The 17,721-nt window shown below is 37.4% G+C and overlaps 1 protein-coding gene across 8 annotated transcripts in view; it reads left to right on the top strand.

Moving 5' to 3' along the window:
* Positions 1–17,721, top strand: part of ATRX (ATRX, chromatin remodeler) — a 325,591-nt gene that overhangs the window by 189,533 nt on the left and 118,337 nt on the right. For all 8 annotated transcript variants that reach the window (XM_003800455.3, XM_023519447.1, XM_023519446.1 and 5 more), the window contains 4 exons: positions 2,103–2,244; positions 3,447–3,556; positions 4,841–4,987; positions 5,141–5,318. In XM_003800455.3, coding sequence (XP_003800503.1) covers positions 2,103–2,244; positions 3,447–3,556; positions 4,841–4,987; positions 5,141–5,318 — 577 coding nt within the window. The remainder of the gene's footprint in view (positions 1–2,102; positions 2,245–3,446; positions 3,557–4,840; positions 4,988–5,140; positions 5,319–17,721) is intronic.

Genomic DNA, 17,721 nt, shown 5'->3' on the forward strand with positions numbered 1-17,721 from the left:
CTATTTTTTTGGTTACAGCAGTCATTGTTGTTTGGCGGGCCCGGGCTGGATTCGAACCCGCCAGCTCAGGTGTATGTGGCTGGCGCCTTAGCTGCTTGAGCCACAGGCGCTGAGCCTCCACAGCTTATTGATAATTGAATATTTTTCCTTGAAAGAAGTGGTTCAAAGCCTGGGAGAAGTGGTAGTCTGTTGGTACAAGGTCTGGTGAATATAGTAGATGACAGAGTTTCCAAGTCCAGCTTCTGTAGTTTGAACAGTGTTGTTTGTGTGGCATGTGGTTGAGTATTGTCTTGTAAGAGGTCTGTCTCTGTTGATCAATCTTAGTTGCTTAATACCAAGTATCCTCATCATTTTGTCGAAATGGTTGCAGTACACCTCTATTGTAATCAATTGACCAAGTTTCATGAACTGTAGTGGATAATTATAGTGCTAGACCAACCAAAACAGACACCATTAGCTTTTATTAATGAATATTTGGTTTTGGACTGTGTTTTAGCACTTCATCTTCATTCATCCATTGCACTGAAAACTTAACAATTGTCAAAAAGAATCCATTTTTCATCACACGTAATAATGCAGTGTATAAGGGATTTGCCTTTATGTCATGATAGGAAAGAAAGGCAAGCTTTGAGATAGTTTCTCTTCTCAAGCTTGTTTAAGTCATACAGAACCCATCTATCCAGCTTCTTTACCTTGCCAATTTCGCTTACCCATTGTTTTATAAAAATTGCTCTAAAGATATTTGGAAGATAATCACAAGCCAAACCGTATGTTTGAAAGAATGAGGATGTACCTTCACAGTAAAACGTGTCAAACTGAAATTTCAGAGATATCAACTGTTGAACTTATTTTTTAAGGAAATTGGACATTTCATGCTTAATAACCTAATAGTATTTTGTATAGGTTAAGAGCATTGACTGTGGAGGCCAGTTCTCTGGGTATTAACTTGGAGTTATAATACTTAATAGTTGTATGACCTTGTGCAAGTTGCTTAACTTCTCTATAACTCAGGTATTTTCATATGTAAAATGGTAATACTTGTACTTACCTTATACAGTTATTAAGTATAATACATAATAGATAGAAATTAGGATAAGATAGCAGAAAATACAGACATATACACATACTTGTGCCCATGTATGTGTGTCTCATTAAGTTTTCTTGTAAACAAAGAATGTGTCATCATTGTTTTCCTTTTGTGGTTACAAGATATTTTATGTTCCTGTCATGCTTTTTTTTTTTGAGACAGAATCTCACTTTGTTGCCCTTGGTAGTGTGCCGTGGCATCATAGCTCACAGCAACTTCAAACTCTTGGGCTCAAGTGAGTTTCTTGCCTCAGCCTCTTGCCCAAGTAGCTAGGACGACAGGCTCCCACCATGGTGCCAGGTTAGTTTTAGAGAGGGCGTTTTACTCTTGCTCAGGATGGTCTGTAACTCCTGAGGTCAAGCAGTCTACCTGCCTAGGCCTTTAGAGTGCCACGATTACAGATGTGAGCCCTGACGTCCAGCCCTTTGAGCTTATAGTTCTGAAACCATTGTTTTTAAATGTTTTTCCTTTTTACAATATTTACACTGTTTTTCAGTAGGAGTCATGTTGACATCTTAAGTGGGTCAGTTCTTGTTTGAGACTGTCACATTATATTACATTATATATTTACCTCCCTTCCTGCTACATTAAATACCCTAATTAATTGTGACATCCTTCAATGCTCTTGCACTATTTTTTTTTTGTCCTCTAGAACAGTAGAGTTATTCCTTGTTGTGAGCTGCATTTCTATTCTAATTTTAATGCTGGTGCCATAGATTAGATCTTAGCACTTACTTTTTTAGAATTCTGCCTAACACATGTGTTTTGACATCCTGGGTGATAATCGTTGAGCTAAATTATGGGTATTACCATAGGTCATTTAGAGTACTGTGGAGGTTTTTGATTTTGCAAAACACATTAACCTGTGCTCTATCCTGGCTTTACTGAACCAATATATTGGATGTGTGGTGTGGGAGTAAAAGCATCTATTATTTGGAGAGTCTCTCTTGGTAAAACTGACCATTGTTTGAAAGATTTCTATGAAGTTAAGTATCAACAACTCCCTTTCTTATAGGTGATAGAAATTGAAGATGCTTCACCCACCAAGTGTCCAATAACAACCAAGTTGGTTTTAGATGAAGATGAAGAAACTAAAGAACCTTTAGTGCAGGTTCATAGAAATATGGTTATCAAATTGAAACCCCATCAAGTAGATGGTAAGAAACTATTATTAGATGATCAATAATTTTTAGTTAAGTTTTACCAGTAGTTGGGTATGACACAGAATGTGTGCCTTATATTATGCTAAGCAAAGGAAGTACAATGGTGAGCAAAAATACATAATCCCTTTGCCCTTATTTAACTTATAAAGCAAACAAGAAAAAACAAAATAGGGTGATTGCAAACACAATGAGTGTAATAAAAGGGGAAGGAAGCGCTACTTACAAATGGGTATATAGATATATATTTTGAGACAGAGTCTTACTACATTGCCCTCGGTAGAGTGCTGTGGAGTCACAACTCACAGCAACCTTCAACTGTTGGGCTTAAGCAATTTTCTTGCCTCAGCCTCCCAAGTAGCTGGGACTACAGGCACCTGCCACAACACCCAGCTGTTTTTTTTTTTTTTGTTGTTGTTGTTGTTGTTGTTGCGTTATCATTGTTTAGCTGGCCTGGGCCAGGTTTAAACCTGCCAGCCTCAGTGTATGTGGCTGACGCCGTAACCACTGTGCTACAGCACCAAGGCTACAAATGGGTATATTTTATACGTTGATTTCACCTAGTCTTCAGTGGTTTGCTAAGGACAGATGAGGATAGGAAAAGGTTCAGTTAGCTAAAAGCCTTCTTCAGGAAATGCTATTTTTGCATTTTTAGGTATGTTTTTAAATAATGTTCCTACAGTGATATTAGAAAGATACCAAACTATCCCTATCCCTCTGCTTTGTTAGAGTAGAATCAGTAAGTCAGTTTTTGAAGTGTTCATGTGAAATAATTCATAAGGGAAGTTCCCATTTCTTGGGTTGCCAGCACCCTTTCCTATTGTCTTTGCTATTAAATAAAGTAAGAAATGATAAATTATCTCCTGGGTTTTTTCTTGATTGACTAAATAAACTTAAAGGTATATTTGATAAGAAGCTGTTTTCCTCTTCAAATAAAGTTTCTTTCTTAGTATTTTCTTATTATTTCTTTGACCCGTGCCAGAGAATGCAGAATGTCTGTTTTTATAGCTTAGATAAGATGAACGAAGGAAAGCCAGCCTGTTGTGTGTTTGTGTCCACTTATATCTAGTTTACTGCAGTAGAAATATAACCCCATTTACATTCAAGATATTTTTCAGTTCAGTTTTTTTAAACACTATTCATTAGAAGTTTTTGTTGTTTATGTTGTGTTTATAACTTAATGGAGCTGTCATTTTTAGGTGTTCAGTTCATGTGGGATTGTTGCTGTGAGTCTGTGAAAAAAACCAAGAAATCTCCCGGTTCAGGATGCATTCTTGCTCACTGCATGGGCCTTGGTAAGACTTTACAGGTAAGAAAAAAAGACTGTGAAAGTATCCTAGTTTGGGGCATACATTGGGTTCTATTATGTTTCAGGCACAGTTGTAAGAGCTGAAGATAAAGTAATGAACAAGAATAACAAGATCTCTCTACAAGAAGCTTATATTCTAGTGGAGGAGAGACCTGCTAATAAAATATGAAATATATACTTTCAGAAAAGAAGTATTAATGGATGATGTTAAATTAGAGAAGGCATCTTTTAGGAGTAATGTTTGTGTAGAGATCTTAATGAAGTTAGGCATTGGGGAGTTACAGATATGGCCATTGACAGCTACAGAGATGGAGGTGGAAATTAACTTTACAACTTTTAATAGTCTATCATGCTATAGGAATGAGAGAATATTTTTTTCACTATTAAAACTGTACTTCCAAATAATAGTAGTTGTCCCAGAGATGTGAAATTAGTGAGTATATAGGTAATTTTAAACCATAAGGTAATTACAGATTCAATGAGTCAGAACATGTTCAAATGGAAAAGTTCTGTTTAACACAGTTCTCTTCTAATTGGCAGTGGTATTTTCTTTTCTTCTTCCCCCTTCCCCCTTCCCTTCTCCTTCTTCTCCCTTTCCTTTCCCTTTTCCCTTCCCCTCCTTTTTTTGTGAGACGGACAGTCACGCTCAGCCACCCTGGTTAGAGTGCGTGACATCCTAGCTCACAGCAACCTTAAACTTATGGGCTCAAGTAATTCCCTTGCCTCAGCCTCTCAAGTAGCTGGGACTACAGGCACCTGCCACAACACCCAGCTAGTTTTTCTATCTTTAGTAGAGACGGGATCTCCACTCTTGCTCAGTCTGGTCTCCAACTCCCCAGCTCAAGCAATCCACCTGCCTTGGCTTCCCAGAGTGCTAGGATTATAGGTGTCAGCCACTGCACCTGGTGGCAGTAGTGTTTTCTGGAAGGCTATAGGGACACTCCATGGAGATGAGGGTCTTGGTAGCTGTGTTGGTATGGTTACATCTTATTCATACTGATTATAGAATCATGGAGCTTTAGCATAAGAAGGACCTTATACATCATTTAGTTGAACTTTGTCATTTTAATATGATATCTCTTTCCCCATACTTTGCCTGGTTTAGAAATTACAACTTTTTGGTGGGTGGTTTTATTGTTTAAAGCAAAACAAAGCTTATTAAAATGTAAGAGTACTTTATTTCTTAACTTTATTGTGCATATATTAATGTATATAATACACAATAAATATATTCACTTAAATATTTAAATATAATGAAGATGGCAACTTAATCTTTTTTTGTAGGTGGTAAGTTTTCTTCATACAGTTCTTTTGTGTGACAAATTGGATTTCAGCACAGCATTAGTGGTTTGTCCTCTTAATACTGCTTTGAATTGGATGAATGAATTTGAGAAGTGGCAAGAGGGATTAAAAGATGATGAGAAGCTTGAGGTATCATATTTTAAATATTTTCTTTTAAAATATTTGTATGAAATTCTTATAGTAAAAGATTTTAATTGCCAGTAATGTGCATTCCAATGAGAGTATTTAGTATTCATACATTTTTAATAGGTACTTTTAAAAATCCTTATTTTCCCAACAAAGGTCTCTGAATTAGCAACTGTGAAACGTCCCCAGGAAAGAAGCTACATGCTACAGAGGTGGCAAGAAGATGGTGGTGTTATGATCATAGGCTATGAGATGTACAGAAATCTCGCTCAAGGAAGGAATGTGAAGAGTCGGAAACTTAAAGAAATATTTAACAAAGCTTTGGTTGATCCCGGTAAGGTATTAACAAGCACTGATATAAAGAAGTAAATTTAATTAAAAAATTGTTTGTATTTTCTTTAACAAATAGTAATTGAGCAGCTACTAAGTAGGTGGTCTTTCTTTTGTTTATGCTTCAGGGTTTTGCTTTTTTAAAATTATTAGTATTTCGGTAAGATAAAATCACTTCTAATGTTGCCAGCTGTTCAGAATTTGTTTGCTGAGTCTAAAAGTATTTGGGGGTTTTCAGGGGATACCTTGTAAATAGTTAAATAGTTAAAATGCATCAGATGCATGGGTCGTAGTTGAAGAGTCTTTCAACTTTAAGAATATTAGGAGATGAGAGTTCTTTCCACTCTCTGAAAAACAACTCTTAAGTCTTTCAATAGTCTTTACATTATTAGAAGAATTACTGCTTGCTCATATCCTGTCTTTTTAAGGGCCACCACTATGGTTAATATTTGTAGTACTGTTAATCCTTACATGATAGTAATCTGATGTGAAAGCTGAATATTTAATTTTTTTCCACTTGGAAAAGCAACAAGGTGTATTATTTATAAAACTAAAAATAAATTTGATATTACTAATTTGTGTGTACAATTTGTTCTTCAAATATTCTTTTGTCTCATTATATCACTTTTAAGATACTATTGAGGCTTTATACCAAAGTAGCTCTGCCATTGTAAACTTAAAGTCTAAATATAAGTTTGTCTTTTTCTCCTTCTTTTTCTTTTTTTGCTACAGAGTCTCACTATGTCACCCTTGGTAGAGTGGTGTGGCATCATAGCTCACAGCAACCTTAAACTCTTGGCGTTAAGTGATTCTCTTGCCTCAGCCTCCCAAGTAGCTGAGACTACAGGTGTCTGCTACAACACCCGGCTATTGTTGTTATTGTTGCTTAGCAGGCCCTGGCTGGGTTCAAACCCAGCAAGCCCTCATGCATATGGCCAGCGCTCTAAGCACAGAGCTATGGGTGCTGAGCCAGTTGGTCATATTTTTATTATTAAAGTAGGTATCTAAAAATCTTGTGGGTGGATTATTTTTGGAGAGCTATAAGCTAATAACTACCATTACTGCAGCAGGTATTTTACAAGATTTCCTTGGAACCACTGAAAATAGTTTCAGGTGCTTAGTGTGCCTTTTTTTTTAATGGGAAATTAAGAAAAAAAAAGAAATTAAAACTCTTAACATGAAGGGTAACTTCTATCATTTCCATGTTTTATTATTTAGTGACATTTTAGTAAATGTTTTATTTTAGAATTCTGAAAAAATAGCCTAGAAAGTTCCCTTATACTCTGCAAGCAGTTCCCTCGTTGTTAACATTTTACCTTGCCATGGTCGATTTTTCAAAAATAAGAAATTGACACATTGTTGGCTTGTTATTATTAACCAAACTCCACCATTTATCTGAATTTCACCAATTTTTTCCATCCAGTGTACCACATTGCATTTACCTGTCACACCTGCAGTGTCTTGTGATATATGACTGTTTCTAAGTCTTTATTTTTCATTTTCTCAGATGTTGTGAGGAATATTGTATAGGTAGATATTCTGTAGATTGTTCATTAATCTAAATATATAGTTTTTCTTGTGATTAGAATGAGGTTTTGGCTTCTGAAAGAATGTACACTGTAGAGTGTTTATTAATCTGAATATATAGTTTTTCTTGTGATTAGAATGAGGTTATAGCTTTTGAAAGAATATATGAGAAGTACCCTTTTGCCATGTATCAGGGAATAAATCATGTCCACGTGGCATCACAGGTGAAACTCACTTTCATCACTTGGTTAAGATAGTGTTTGCCCAGTTTTTCTCCTATAGAGTTGGTATTGTTACCTGTCCCTACACTGTTCATTGGAAGCCAGTTAATAAATCAAGCCTACTCGAATGGGAGGATACCAGAAATTAACCTCCATCTCCTAAAGTGGGCAGCATGTACACACATTTGGATTTTTTTTCTTTAAGAAAGATGTATCCTTCTTATCTGTTTATTTGCTCATTGGTTTATATCAATATAGACTCATCTATCTTTAGCATATATGTTGAATATTAGTACTACATTATTAATTTTATTTCTCAAATTGTTTCATTTTGGCTATAGGGAGCTCTTTTTAATCTAGTTCTAGTACCCTTTGATGTGTTTCCATCCTTTAAGCTTTTGAGCACTTTAGTACTTTCTAGTACTATAAGATGCTCCAGGTTCATGTTATATTTTCCCAGCCCTAGGATCAGCCATTTCTTTAAGATGATGCCGTGCTTCCTTTTATAGAAAATGGCATTTACAAATCATGATCTGGGCACTGAAGTGCCATTACTACTAGGTCCTTTCACTGAACAGAGCTAAATAGTATGTGTATACTAATCCATGAATCTGTGTGTATACGCATATATTAAACTAAATATGATTTAATAATGGTGTTTTTCACTGTAATCCAGTACCACAGGGTTCATTTACCTGCCCTTTTTTTAAAATTAATCTGCAACTTGCTATTACAACAGTGAGGATCCTGGCTCCCACTGTCCATTATCCATTTACTTATTTGTTCTTCCTCATTATACATGTAGTTTCAGATTTGTCAATCCATACGTCTGTGAGAATCAAATTTACCAACTACAATACAATGTTTTTTGTGGTTGCTTTTGTCTTTGTCTTTAAAATTTCTAGTTAAAACATGATTTTCCAGCATATATAGGTCAGCTCCTATATTTTATTGTTTGTGGGTATTAAGTTTATTTTTTGTAATGCAGTATTTTAAGTGGGTTAGAGTAGAATAGAGTTAATCTTTTTATGATCTCATTGCTATAATTGTCTTTTTTATTTCATAAAGCAACTAATTTAATTATTTACTTTATTTTAATCATTCTAAGCATTTATCATTCATAGCGATAACCCGAGTGTTAGTCTACATCTTCACACGTACAATTTAATGGTTAGAGATTTTTTAAATTGTTGTGAAACCCTTATAACATAAAATTCACCATTTAACCATTTTAAAGTGTAAAATTCAGTGGTATTTAGTATATTCACAGTATTGTATAACCATCACAATTATCCCATTGAATTCTAGGAGAGCATTTCCTTAACCTTGAAAAGAAGCCCTATACCTATTAGTAAGTCACTCTCAAATGGCCATACTCCACCCTCATCCTGTGGCAACTACTAATCTATTTTCTGTCCCTATGGAGTGGCCTATTCTGACCATTAATCAAAATATTTCTGGACATTTCATGAAGATGGAATCATACAATATGTGTCTTCTTTGACTTAGCTTAATATTTTCAAGGTTGATCCACATTGTAGCATGTATCAGTACTTCATTTCTTTTCTTTCACTACCAAATAATATTCCATTATATTGGGTAATAACCACATTTTGTTTTTCTGTTCATCAGTCGATGGACATTTGAGTTGCTTCCACTTTTTGGCTATTATGAATAATACTTCTATGAACATTCACATATGAATTTTATTTAAGCATCTGTTTTTTGGTTCTTTAGTGTATATACTTGGGAATGAAATTGCTGGGTCATATGGTAACTCCATGTTTAACCTTATGAGGAAATGCCAGTTTTTCACATTGACTGTACCATTTGGTTTTCTTAGCAGCAGTGTATGAAGGTTCACATTTCTCCACATCAATGCCAAAACTTGTTATTATCTGTGTTCTTTATTATAGCCATTCTAGTAGGTGTAAAGTGGTATCTCATTGTGGTGTTTTTTTTTTTTTTTCCATTGTGGTTTTGATTCACATTTCCCTGGTTAATAATGGTGTCAAGAATTTTTTATATACTTCTTAATTATATGTTTATCTTTTTTTTTTTAAATTTCAATAGACTCCAGGAAGTACCAGTGAATTTTTGTTTTATCAATATGTTGTATAGTGGTCAAGTCTGGGCATTTAGTGTACTCATTAACTGTACATGTGCATTGTGCTCAATAGGTAACTTTTCATCCTTCACCCCCTTTCAGCTACCCCCTTTTGAGTCTCTAGTATCCATTATTCTACTCTGTGTGACCATGTGCACCCAGGCTTAGCTCCTACTTGTGAGAACATGTAGTATTTGATTTACTGTTCCTGAGTGACTTTACTTAGGATAATGGTTTCCAGTTCCATCCACGTAGCTGCAAAAGATATTTTTCAGTGTTTTTAATAGCTGAATAGTATCCCATGGTGTATGGATACTTACACTATCTCTTCTTTATCCGTTCATCAGTTGATGGGCACTTAGATTGATTCTATATCTTTATGATTGTGAATTATACTGTGATAAACATGAATGTAGGTATCAAATCTACAGCTCATCAGGTTATAGTGGGACCTGCCCAGCTCCCATTCCCCTGACCTGATGGATCTCCCTCCAGAGTCTGGCCATAGGCAGTAGGCCATACCAGCTAGGCCAGTCCCAAGCAGTCTGCACTCATTTGGAGAAACCTCCCCAGTCCATAAATCTCACCTGACACTGAAACTCATAAGCCTCTCATCCCTCCCCTTGGAAACCAAGGTCTTAGGCACATCCTTTCCCGGTTCCTTTGAAGGGAAGGATGTCCTGCTCAGGTGTGATCCCATGTCATACTCTTCTCTCATTTCTGACTGTAGGAGCTCTGTCCCCATTTGAGATCAGATTTCAGGTCTTTTTCTGATATCCTTGATCAGTGTGTTTGAGTGCTAGGTATCCGCAGGTCCCCTGAATTTAAGTGCTTTGATAGAGAGTGTTGGGCTTGTCCTAGGCTTCCTGTGGGACACTTAGGCAGGTGAGCAGCAGCACAGTGGGCTGGCTACTGGTGTGGACATGCCCTTCCCTGTGGGAGCAGCCTGATGGACAGCTCTCGAGAAGTGCCAGCTTTGTGGACTGACTGCTCCTCAGTCCCATAGCCCACAGTTGCAGTAGCAGAACTTGTGTTTGGGATACATGAGATTGCCCAGGTTGCCTTCTTCCTCCCTGGCCTGGGAGTATTTGCAGCAGCAGCAGATTCTGGGAAGGGCTTCTATAACAGCTTTGCACCTCAGATGCCCTGAGCTTTGAAGCTTGTGGAAGTGCATGTATATTCAAGCTCCGGGATGAGTCAGCTGCTAAGCAGGACAGGCAGCGGCAGCAAAAACACTCGGTGGGCCAGATAAATGTCCTAGGCAGGCTGCATGTGGCCCGCAGGCCGTAGTTTGAGGACGCCTGGGATACCATGTTGCTCAGACTAAGTAAGGTCTGTTTCATAAATCTGGGAACATTTAAGTTAGGTGCATAAATACTTAAAATTGAGATGTATTCTTGTTTAATTGTTTCTTTGACCAGTATAAAGTGTCCATCCTTGTCTTTCTTAATTGCAGATGCTTTGAGTCTGCTTTTGTCTGAGAATAAAATTGCAATTCCTCCTTTCTTCTGATTTCCATTTACTTGAAGTACTATTTTCCTTCCCTTAACCCCGAGGTTTGATTCAGGGCTAGGTATAGCTTCTGGAGACAGCATATGGCTAAAAAAGCTTGTACTTTTTTTATCGAATCAGCCAACCTATGCCTCTTCAGTGGGGAATTCAATGCATTGATGTTTATTGAGATTATCAAATGTATGGTAGAATTTTATTCATGTTGTTAATAAGAAAGTCTCTTGTATAATTTTATACTTTGTGCCATTGTTGAAGGTAAGTTTTGGCCTTTGGGTTCTAGGTTTTCACTTTCTTGGTGGTCCAGTGTGGTGTTCAGTGTTGAGAATAGGTCTAAGTATTTCCTATATGGCTGGTTTTGTTGTGGTGAATTTCCTCAGTGCTTGTATATCTGCAAAAGATTTGATTTCGCCATCCATTTTGAAGCTTAGTTTAGCAGGATACAGAATTCTAGGCTGAAAATTATTTTGTTTAAGGATGTTTAGGGTGGATGACCATTCTTGTCTGGCTTGGAATGTTTCAGTTTAAAAGTCTGCTGTCATCCTAATGGCTGTGCCCCTGTAGGTCAGATGGTGCTTACTCCTAGCTGCTTGCAAAATTGTCTCCTTCATCTTGACTTTGGACAGATTCATTACATTGTGTCTTGGAGAAGCTCTGTCAGTGTTGAAATGAGTGGGGGTTGGATATCCTTCTGAAAGGAATGTGTCAAGATCTTTAGTAAAACTTTGGAAGTTTTAATTTATGATAGTCTCCTGTAGGGCTTCCATCCCTTTCGGACATTCTTCTTTCCCTTTATGGATTCCTATTATTAGTATGTTTGAATGCTTCATGAAGCCTCACAGTTCTCTAAGTGCCTCCTGTTTTCTCTCTCTTCTTTTCTGCCTCTGTAACTACCTGGATTAACTCGAACACTTTCTCCTCTAGCTCTGATATTCTTTCTTCTCCATGGTCTAATTTATTTTTGATACTTTCTCCTGCATCTTTATATTACCTAATTGTCTCCTTCATTTCCTTAAGCTCTGCCATATCCTTTCTATATTCTACCTATTCTCATCTGACTTTTGGTTCTGTCTTTCCGTTTTCTCATCCATTCCCTTTATTGTCTTAATCATCTATATTTTAAATTCCCTTTCTGTCAAATCCATTAATTCTTTATAGGAGGAGTCTTCTGTAAATGCTGCCTTGTGGTTTCTTGGAGGAGTTGCTCTATTTTGGTTTTTCATGGTGCCTGAATTTTTCTATTGGCTTGAATTTCTCCTCATGTGTGCTTTCTTCTTGTTCACCTCCTGTGTTCCTTTTTGCTTCTAATTTTCCCCTTTGCTAGAAATTACCTTGTTTCAGAGTTTAGGTGATGAAGAGGCCTTTTGGTATGAAGCAAAAAGGAGGAGAAAGGTAAAGAACAAGTAGGGAGAAATAAGAGGAAAAGAAAAAAACATGAAAACATAAGGAAAGATTAAAGGAGTAGAAAAAGAAAAAAATGGAAAGGGGCAGTAACACAAAAAAAAATTGGAGAACTAAGAGGCAGAGGTCAGAAAGAGAGGATGAAAGTGATGCAAGGAATGGTATTAATCAGCACAGTGCTAAGGCCATCCCTGTAACTCAAGGATTTTGAGGAGTTGGGCTAGGTGGCTTCATTGAAATCAGGTGCTCCTTATCAACCTGAGTGGAGCCAGACTCTTCTGCCAAAAATAGGAAGAAAAAGAGCAAAAACAAACAAACAAAAAACCAAGATGGTATAAAAACAAATAAAAAAAAGAAAAAAACAAAATAATAAAAAAAAAACAAAGATGGAAAAACTAAGGAGGGATGAAAATGAAATAGAAATATTCTGCAGTGTGATTGTGGCAAAACTTTCTTCCTAGGGCCAAAGGTAGAAAGATCTATGAGCCCCCTTGAGCCAGACTACTTCTGTGGCCTACCTGTCAGACCACAGCTCTGTCTCCACTAGCTTTCAGCAAAAAAAGAAAAAATAATAAATAAGAATAAAATAAGAATAGATACAGGAAATTTAAAAATACCATTATATCAAATAAAGGAGAGAGAGGGAAATGGGATAAAGAAAAAAAGGAGAAAGAATAAAAAGGCTGTTGCAGAAGCAATTTATGTGGAAGAGATGATAAAGAGAAGAGTCATTATCCAAAGAGAGACTATAGGGGAGTGAAATAGGGAGAGAGAATACATGAGATTAAGGTAACAAAAATACAAGAGCCCATGCTCATGATGAAAGTAGAAGTGGAAGTTAAGAAAAGAATCAACCAGACAAATTAGCAAGAACCAAAATACCTCAATACAAAACAACAAAAATTTCTTGTAACCAAAAATAAGCAACCTAAGCAACATAGGAACAAAAAAAGACAAAAATAATAATAGCAATGAGAAAAAAGAAAAAAATACACAAAAATTAAGAAATATACATATACATAAAAGCAAATATATATAAGCATATATGTATTTCAGAATGATCCAACTTCATTATAAATATATTTCTGTTGCAATATATTTCCGGGACGCCAGGTGGCACAGTAGCTTTAGGGCACAGACAGCACTCCTGTTAACCTCTCTCTAGTTCCCAGGCATAGACCTGTGTCCCAACTTAATTGTCCATGATCACTTCCTAATTATTTCCTCAGCATTCAGACCCTGCTGGATTGGGATCTCAAAGCTCTGCAGAATCCTTCTGAGACAGATCTCACTGTAACCCCAGACAACAGTTCCCATCTGCTGGGAGAGCCCCTGAGCCTGTCACAACTGGAGGTCCAGTCCCAGCAGGTGGAACGACCTGCTGTGTCCCTGTAGGAGGCCTGGCCTCACAACCTTCTCTGGGTTGCCGCCTGTCCGCCAATACCTTCCCAATATTAGTGTCTCTGTCGTGGCCAAACCTGTGGCAAATCCGCTCCAGCCTGCCCTGACAACTGGCTCCTGTACCCTCTTAAGGTGTACTCACTCTTCCAGTTTTTCCTCTCAAGACACAGCTTCCACTGAGAACTGAAAACTGCAGAAGGGCTTCCTCCTGCCTAACCTCTGCAGTGGAGCTGGAGGTTGCTCCTGTTCAGGAAAACTTGCCTAGTGTGTCAGAACTCCACAGCTCTGATTTATGTACTGCCAAACTGGTTGCAAATCTGCCGTGACCTGCGCTGACAGCTGGCTCCTGTACGCTGTTCAGGTACACCCACTCTTCCAGGTTTTCCTCTCAACACAAAGCTTTCACCGAGAACTGAAACCCACAGAAGGGCTTCTTTCCGTCCTGACCTCTGCAGTGGCCTGGCTTGGGAAAACTTGCTTAGTGTGTCAGAGCTCCACTGCTCTGGTTCATGTACTGCATCTGGCCCCTTGCCACCTTGCTGTGCACCCAGAGCCCCAGCTCCAGGCAAGGACTCTGCTCCAGACACAGCCTGGTTTTCTTTGGTTCCTCAGTGTACTAGGAGTGTTTGGCCAAATGCTCTTTCTGACCTGCCATCTTGCTCCATCCTTTGCACTAGATTGTTTATTGCAGCTCAGTTTATAGTCACCAAGGTGTGGGTGATTGTGCCACACACCCAAGTGCCCATAAATCAATGAATGGATTAATAAACTGTGATACATGAGATTTTGCATCTTCCATTGTAACCTGGTATAGTTGGAGAACATTTGCTTCAGTAAAGTATCACAAGAATGGAAAAGGAAGCATCCAGTGTATTCAATTCAATATTAAGCCAGTAGAGGAATACACACTCATACAGAGAAAAACTAATATATACCCTTGGGGAGAACTAATACACATCCAAAGAGAAACACCTACACAGAAATCTCAATTTAACTTAAATTGGAGGGTGAGGAGGAGGGAGGAATGGGGGAAAGGAAGATTGGTGTGTTCTCACCTATTTGACACAGTGTAATGGTATATAGCACACCTGGGTGAGGGGAACAACTACAACAGGGACCTTACCTAATAGATGCAAACATTGTAACCTAATCATCAGAAATTTTAAAAAAATGTTACTTTGTAGAAATGTAAGTGACTTTTGCATGTTGATTTGTTCTACAACCTTATTAGGTAGGCTTATCATAACTTATTTTAATTGCTATAACCTTTAGGGTTTTTTTTTATGTATAAGAGTACCTCATGTGCAAACAGAGAATTCTATTTTTTCATTTATAATTTGAATGCCTTTTATTCTTACCTAATTGTTTGGGCTCAGTCTTTTTGTTGTTGTTGTTGTTGTTGTTGTTGTTGAAACAGAGTCCCACTATGTACCCTTGGTAGAGTGACATAGTGTCACAGTTCACAGCAACCTCCAACTCTTGGGCTTAAGTGATTTTCTTGCCTCAGCCTCCCAAGTAGCTGGGACTACAGGCACCTACCACAATGCCTGGCTATTTTTGTTGCAGTTGTTTTAGCTGGCCCAGGCTGGGTTCAAACCTGCCAACCTTGGTGTACGTGGCTGGTGCCATAAGCACTGTTCTATGGGCTCCAAGCCGGCTCACTCTTTTAGTATTATATTGAATAAAGTGGTCAGATTAGGCTTACTTATCTTGTTCCTGATAGTAGAGGAAATAGTGTAATTGTTGTTGAGTATAATGGTATCTGAGGGCTTTTTTACATGACCTTATTATGTTGAGATCCATACTTTGAATGTATACTATTTTGAGTTCTTTTTCTTTTTTTGAGACAATCTCACTTGGTCACCCTCTGTAGAGTGAGGCATCGTAGCTCACAGTATCCACAAACTTTTGAGCTCAAACAATCCCCTTTCCTCAGCCTCCCAAGTAGCTGGAACTATAGGTGGTTGCCACAACACCTGGCTATTTTTTAGATACTAAGTCTCATTCTAGTTCAGGCTGGTCTCAAACTCATGAGCTCAGGCAATCCACCTGCCTCAGCCTCTCAGAGTGCTGGGATTAGGCCTGAGCCACCGCACCTGGCCTAATTTTCAATTTTTAATCATGAAAATGTGCTTAATTTTGTCAAATGCTTTCAATAAAACTTTTGAGGTGATTTAAAAAGTTCTCATATTCATCATGTATATCACACTAAGAAGAATATTCTTAAAACTGTAGTAAGCTTTAAGATTAGTGGTAGTAGTAACTTCGAGATATAATATTCTTTGCCACCTAAGTCTAAATCAGGCATCCTCAAACTACAGCCCATGGGCCACATGCTGCCCACTGAGGACATTTATCTTGGCCACTGGGTGTTTTTGCCGCTGTTGCCTGTCCTGCTTAGCAGCCGACTTGTCCTGGGGCGCATAGTCCGGCCCTCCAATGGTCTGAGGGACAGTGAACTGGCCCCCTGTTTAAATAAAGTTTGAGGACCCCTGGAAACCATCAGGATTTGTTAAGTACTTCTTAATTTATTAGAAGGGATTTGTTAAACGTAACACTTGGTTTTTTAGTACTTTTTTAACTTTTTGACCAGTTTGTTTTCTCTGATTTAGAACAAATTGGTGGTGGTAAAGAATCATATAAGTGGGGTGGCTCCTGTAGCTCAAGCGGCTAAGGTGCCAGCCACATTCACCAGAGCTGGTGGGTTCGAATCCAGCCTGGGCCTACTAAACAATGACAACTACAACCAAAAAATAGCTGGGCATTGTGGCGGGCACCTGAAGTCCCAGCTACTTGGGAGGCTGAGGCAAGAAAATTGCTTAAGCCCAAGAGTTTGAGGTTGCTGTGAGCTGTGATGCCACTGCACTCTACCCAGGGTGATAGTTTGAGGCACTGTTGCAAGAAAAAAAAAAAAAGAATCATATAAGTGGCAGCTGAGTATGTGAAGACCTGGTTTTGGGTGTAGTGTAGAAGAAAAATCTGAATTGAAGCTCAGGATGGAAGCACAGTATCATAACCAGTCAAGCAATTTTGAGTATGAGACTCTTAAAGATGAGGAGACATTATTAACTGGGAAGATAGGGTATTAAGTCATAAGCCTGGAAATTGGGAGCACATATTAAGATTGAGGACAGTGTTTAAAGCTATCCAGAGTTGTTACCGTAGATGGTAGTGTTCATCCTCAAACTTAGCTGTTCTGGTTACCTATTTTTTCATAATAATCACCCCTAATCTTGGTGGCTTAAAGTGACAATAAATAATTTTATTATCATCTAGTTTCACTGAGTCAGGGATTTGGGACAGGCTTGTATGGATAGTTCCAAACATTTTATCAACTTTTTTCCCTAATGCATTTATAATTTTTAATTTTTTTAAATTAGCAAATAGGTGATATTGTAACATACTGGAAAAGAACTTACATTTAAGTATAATTGTATATAACAAAACCTTTATTAGGCCTTTCTTCCCTAACCTACCAGTTGTTTTGAGACATTTTTTTTTTTTTCTGCTTAATGTACTTAACTCTGATTTGGTAAAGTTTTCTAATTCACATGAGTGGTCTTAGAGATATGTTCCAAGATTTTTAGCCTCCAAGGACATACTCAATTCATGTGTGTGTGTGTGTGTGTGTGTGCGTGTGTGTTTATGTGTCTGTGTGTGCTCACAGTAATTCAAGGTACTTTTTAATTTAAGCAACAGAAGTTTATAAAACAATGACTTCCATAGTATATTGAACTATCTTAAGTTAGCAAGTTCTTTCAAATTCTGTTCCAAATTCTTTGGCACAGAAGAAATTTTCTCCAAGTCTTTCTCTAAATCTCTTTTCTTCTGCTCTCCAGAACTTCATGGCTGCCATTATCCCTGTAGTTTCTATAAAATTATTTCTAGGTATAGATATTTTCATACGTACTACTTCAGACATATATAATTGTTTGGGAATGAAGTTTTCCAGAAAATATATTCACAGGGTAAATAAAACTTACTCCTTTTTAACATTAACAATTTTATTTAAAAATTTCTTAATGTTCAAAAATATTACATACATTCCTATCTTAGTAAATAGAATATGAATAACATAATTGACTTTTTGTTGACTTAGTATTATTAACAATCATATTTACATTTATTGTTTCTTCTTCTAGTTCTTCAAATATCCTTACTTAGGATAGGGCTTCTGCTCATCCTCCATTGCCATGGTAACAAATAGGTTTTTTTTCTTTACGTGAAAGAGAGTACTAAAA

The sequence above is a fragment of the Otolemur garnettii genome, unplaced genomic scaffold, assembly GCF_000181295.1.
Source record: "Otolemur garnettii isolate 467f Iridium unplaced genomic scaffold, OtoGar3 scaffold00175, whole genome shotgun sequence".
Classification (NCBI taxonomy): domain Eukaryota; kingdom Metazoa; phylum Chordata; class Mammalia; order Primates; family Galagidae; genus Otolemur; species Otolemur garnettii.